This window comes from Chinchilla lanigera, unplaced genomic scaffold (genome assembly GCF_000276665.1).
Source record: "Chinchilla lanigera isolate Chin_1 unplaced genomic scaffold, ChiLan1.0 scaffold00051, whole genome shotgun sequence".
Taxonomy (NCBI): domain Eukaryota; kingdom Metazoa; phylum Chordata; class Mammalia; order Rodentia; family Chinchillidae; genus Chinchilla; species Chinchilla lanigera.
The window spans coordinates 7132479-7137424 of record NW_004955452.1 but is presented as its reverse complement, the minus strand read 5'-3'; the positions used below and the strand labels follow the sequence as shown (position 1 = coordinate 7137424).

The window sequence follows — 4946 nt, the reverse complement described above, 5'->3', positions numbered from 1 at the left end:
ATCTAACTCAGGACCTTGTGCTTGCCAGGCAGGCACTTGTGCCACTCAGCTAAATCCCCAGCCCCACACAGACCTCTTCTTGATCTGTACTTACTCTCTGGATCAAGGACCTCCTGTCCCTGGCTTCAGATGTCCTCTCTCAGCTCCAGATTAAATGTGCATACAAACCTGTTCCTGAAGCTCCCTCTTGTGTCCTCCCTGGCCATTTTCCCCATGCATGCCATTTAGCCACCCCAAAGTCACCAGCTCCAAAAGCACACCCCTGACTCCCCCTCCAAAACTAGGTCCTCCCGCAGTCACCCCATCTCAGTAAGCAGCAGCCCCATCCCTTCAGGGGCTCAGGCCTAAAGCCTTAGGATCCTCCTCCGTTCTGTTGTTCCCGTCACACGCCGTGGCCCGCAACAAGCTGCCCGCGAGTCCCAGCTGCTCTGCCTCCAAAATGCCTCCATGGGCTGGGGATTTAGCTCAGTGGCACAGTGCCTGCCTGGCAAGCGCAACGCTGTGAGTTCAATTCCCGGTACCGGGGAAAAAAAAAAAATGCCTCCAGGATCAGACACGCCTCGCGGACCTGTCACCACCCTGGCCCAAGACACAGTCATCTCGCAGCTGCTTTCTGCTCCTCAGCCTTTCCTGGCCCCCCACGGCCTGCTCTCTGCATAACAGACATGGTGATTTTATAAAGTAGAGTCAAAATAGCTCCTGCTTCTGCCTCAAACCCTCCACATCGAGTCCTCAGGGCTTGTGGAGCCAGCCATGGCCCTCCCAGCCACTCCTGCGCCTGCCACTGCGGCCGCCCAGCCTCCTTGTTCTCCCCAAGACACCAGGCATGTTCCCACCCCAGGTCTGACTTGCTGCTCCCTCGGCCTTCCCTGCATTACCATAGGCTTCCTCGGAACACAAGTGTCAGCTGCAACACTTCCTGTCCCCTCTGACACCGCACACACCCCATAACCATCTCCACTCTCTCCTCGTTCGGTCTTCTGTTGCTCCTTAGCCCTTCCCTTTAGAGAGCCCCATACTTAGGTTGATTTATTCGTGGACCACCTCTCTCCTGTGAGGACATCAGGTCCAGGAGAGCAGGGTCTTAGTTCGGGTCACTTATGTATCTCCGGAGCTTAGGACAGTGTCTGGCACATGGCAGGTGCCTAACACATTTTGTAGAACAAGTGAAAGAACAGCATTTCAACAAACTCAAGGATTGCTTCATAAGTTACAGGCTGCAGCCTCGGCCGGTGGGAAGAAACAGGCAAAGAGCTTGGAGTCAGACTGGGAAGCCTCTAATACTAGGCCAAGAAGACCCAACCTTATACTGAGAGTACTGGGGAGACATTGATAGTTTTTGGTTTTCTTTTTCAAGACAGGGTCTCACTGTAGCCCAGGATGGCCTTAAATTTGCTATGTAGCCCAGGCTGGCCTCAAACTAGTGATCCTCCTGCCTCAGCCTCAACACTGAGCAGGAAAGGGGCAAGTTGAAAGCAGTGTTTTTGAGAGACTAGCCCCTTCTGTAGTGTGTGGCGGATGGGTTACAGCAGCGCAGGGCTGGCAGCAGGGAGAGCAGGGAGAGCCGGCAGAGACTATGGCAGAGATGCAGGGTTGGGAGCGGAAGGATTGACCTGCCTTGGTGGTAGGCGGCTCCAAGGTTCTGAACGTGAGCTCAAGGGGGGCGGAAGTAACCTGACCTTCCTGAGGCTCAGCGGTCAGTACCAGGTGAGCTAAGTGATACCAGGGAAAGCAGTGACAGGTTTTGGTCCCTCCACCCTCCTCCTCTGTCCCAGCAGACCCTGGGTCCTCACCTGCAGGCTCAGCGTGGCTCGGTCATACTCGAACAGCCGGATGCCGGGGTTGTTGGCGCCGTTGACCACCCCAACCAACGTGGTTTTCCACGGGGTGACCCCAGGGGCAAGGAACATGACGCTGATGGGTGCTCCTTTCGGGAGAGACGGCAGGAGTGAGAGAGGCCGGTGAGCGAAGGAGGCAGGCGGGTGGCAGCCGACCTCCACGAGTACCTGCGTCGTCGTAGAACATCCGAAAGCTGTCAGTGTGCTGGTGCCCGAAGAACTGCCCTGCTATGACCCTGTGGTGCTTCCGGACCGCCTTCAGGTACTCCTTGTTGAAGCCACTCCGGAACCACGCCTTGTCCCGCGTCTTCTCGAAGAACCCTGGGGGTATGTGGCCAATGATGTAGACCTGCAAAGAGGCGGGGCCCAGGGGACTCAGGTGCCCCCAGTTCAGTCTGGACAAGTGTGCTACAGCCTCCCCACCTCCGTGCCTCCGCCTGCCACCTGGAGAACGGCTCCCCTTCCCTTGGAGAGACCCGACCGCTACCCTGAACCTGGCTCCGCGGTCACCTCCTCCACGAAAGCTCCCGAACCTCCCGAGACCGGCCTCCCTGGACAGCCAGGGCCGTCCGTGCGTTACTGCGCAGCAGGCACCGCGTGGCTGTGTGTGTTCGTGTCTTACACCCCTCAGGGCGCTCAGCCACCATGCTCACGAGCCCCGGCCACGAAACCCTGCTAGGACGTGCTGGGCAGTGCGGGGACCCAGCGTGTGCCGGTCCCTGAGGGGCTGCCCGGTCAGCGGACGGAGGGGCACACCCGAGGCCGGGCATCTCTCACCTTCTCCCCTGCTTGGGACGCGTTGGTCAGAACAGCGTCCAGCCACTGGAACTGCTGGCTGGGGTCGGCTATGTCCGCCGTGAGCCGGTTGTTGCTGTAGTAGAGATTGGTGTTGAGCACCACGATGCGGTGCGCGCTGCTGGCACCCGGCAGCGTCTCCGAATAGAAGGCACCTGGGAGGGGCACAGCCGGGGAGAAGCTGAAGGGGGCTCCGCCCCACCTCACTCTCCCACCTTCTCCTTCCCTGGCATCCTCCCTTTCCATCTTCCCCTTAGAAAGGGCATCTAGGGGTCAGACCACAGGCTCGGAGCCAGGCTGCCTGGGTTCAACCCTCGCTCTATCACTCATCAGCTGTGCAATTCTGAAAAGTTGCTTGACCTCTCTGTGCCTCGGTGTCCTCATTAGCACAATGGGAATAACAGTGATGTGTGTTTGCCCCTCGAGATCCACGGCCAGCTGCATTCCACTCAGAAGCCGATCCATTCAGATGAGCTCTACAGGCTGTGTGTCTTGGGCTTCCGGTTGGGTTTGACCAGTGGAGGGTCCCGGCAGCAGAAGGCCAAGGAAAGGGAAGAGACAGGGCCAGGCACACCTCGGGCTGGCCGTGTCTCTGGACCAGGAGTTCTCAACCAGGAGATCTCGCCCCCAAGGAACATTTGCAACGCCCAGACATGCGGGTTGTTAGAACAGTGTTACTGGCGCCTAGTGGGTAGAGGCCAGGGATGCTGCTAAGCCTCTCTGCCGCCCCAGGTAGATGCCCACCTCAAGCCAGCATGAGCTGAAGGTCTCTGACCCTTCTCCGGGTTGCTGTGAAGAGTCTAGAGCCGTGCTGAGGACGGCGCCTGGCACACAGCAAACTGCCGGCAGCTGAACGGTGGGCTTCAGGGCACAGGCTTCGGGGTCTGTCCTGGACTCTACTCCTCTTCTGTTGCTGTTTTTCCCCTAGTACTGGGGATGAAACCCAGAGCCTCACGCAGGATAGGCAAGTGCTGTACCACTGAGCTACATCCCCAGCCTTTTTAAAGAGTTTATTCGGAGACAGGGTCTCACTAAACTGCCCAGGATGAGCCAGGTGTTGTGGCGCGAGCCTGTAATCCCGGCACTTAGGAGGCTGAGGCAGGAGGATCGTTGCAAGTTCAAGACCTGCCTGGGCTACAAAGTGAGCTCAAGGCCAGCCTGAACTGCACAGGGAGACTCTGTCTAAAAACAAAACAAAACAAACCACCTTCCCAGGATGGCCACAAACTTATAATCCTTCTGCCTCAGCCTCCCAAATAGCTGCGATCACAGGCATGTACCACCACAGCCAGCTGGATTCTACCCTTAAATCTACCTTTCCTAAGCTGTATGACCTTGGCCAAATGACTTGGGTTCTTCAGGCCTCAGTTTCCTATCTCCTACTCAGACCTGCTATTGGGGGTCCAATCAACCCCCGCTTCAAGGGCTTACTGTGAAGATGAAATTAGATCAGCCCCTAGTGTACAGTAAGTGCTTCTGATAGTAGCAAATGGTGTTAGTACCTTCTTTGAAGAGAGCGACGGATTCATTTCTAAGCCAGGGTCTCCACAGTTCTGCTACCTGATGGTAGATACTGTTGCTCTTCGCTGGGAACTGGCTTTTGGGGTGAAAGTCGTGATTTCCCATAGCAGCATAGACTTTAGTATCTGGGAGAAAGAGAAGACCTGTGTTTAAAATATTCGAGAGCCCTCGGTGGAGTTAGTAGTTCTCAGCTGGCCAGGGGCCATCTGAGCTAATGCAGAAGTGGTAACACGGATGAGGAGAATACGCAGATAAGCGGAAACCACATCTGATAGAATCTGACTGCACTTTGTATTGACCTGGGCAGTGAGTTGCCTGATCCTGGCCCCTAACCCCATTCCCAGCAGAAAGTTCCCTGTCAGAAAGGAGGCCTCAGATGGGAGGGGACGCTAGGGGGTCTACATCACTCACTACCATTATCATCCACTTGATAACTTAGTGTTCCAAGTCCTTGTTCACTCCAGGCCCGTCTTACTGTTGGAGAAGGGGTCTGGTTCACCCCAGGAGGCCTCAGGAGTTCATCTCATTGGTGCAGTCAATGAACATTCTATTAAGCATCTACTGTGTGCCAGTGTGGAGCCTGAACCACACTTCCAGTCCCAAAGAACTTCCAGTTGAGTGGGTTGACAGTACTGAGTAATTAGAGGCCTGAGGGCTGTCACAGAAAGAAAAGCACCACCTGCTGTGGGAGTAACAGAGGCTGGGAGCAGGGAGGGGCTCCAGGAAGTGGCCTGAGAATGACAGCAGGAGACTGGGGAGCCCCATGAACTCTCCTCCTTGTGAACAGGCTTC

The 4946-nt window shown here is 56.3% G+C and overlaps 1 protein-coding gene across 3 annotated transcripts in view; it reads right to left on the bottom strand.

Annotated features, from left to right (window-relative positions):
* Smpdl3b (sphingomyelin phosphodiesterase, acid-like 3B) overlaps positions 1–4946 on the bottom strand; it is a 24179-nt gene that overhangs the window by 1500 nt on the left and 17733 nt on the right. For all 3 annotated transcript variants that reach the window (XM_005394936.2, XM_013519539.1, XM_013519538.1), the window contains 4 exons: positions 4136–4279; positions 2616–2788; positions 2007–2187; positions 1794–1927 (listed from right to left, as the gene is read on the bottom strand). In XM_005394936.2, the coding sequence (XP_005394993.1) occupies positions 1794–1927; positions 2007–2187; positions 2616–2788; positions 4136–4279 (632 nt within the window). The remainder of the gene's footprint in view (positions 1–1793; positions 1928–2006; positions 2188–2615; positions 2789–4135; positions 4280–4946) is intronic.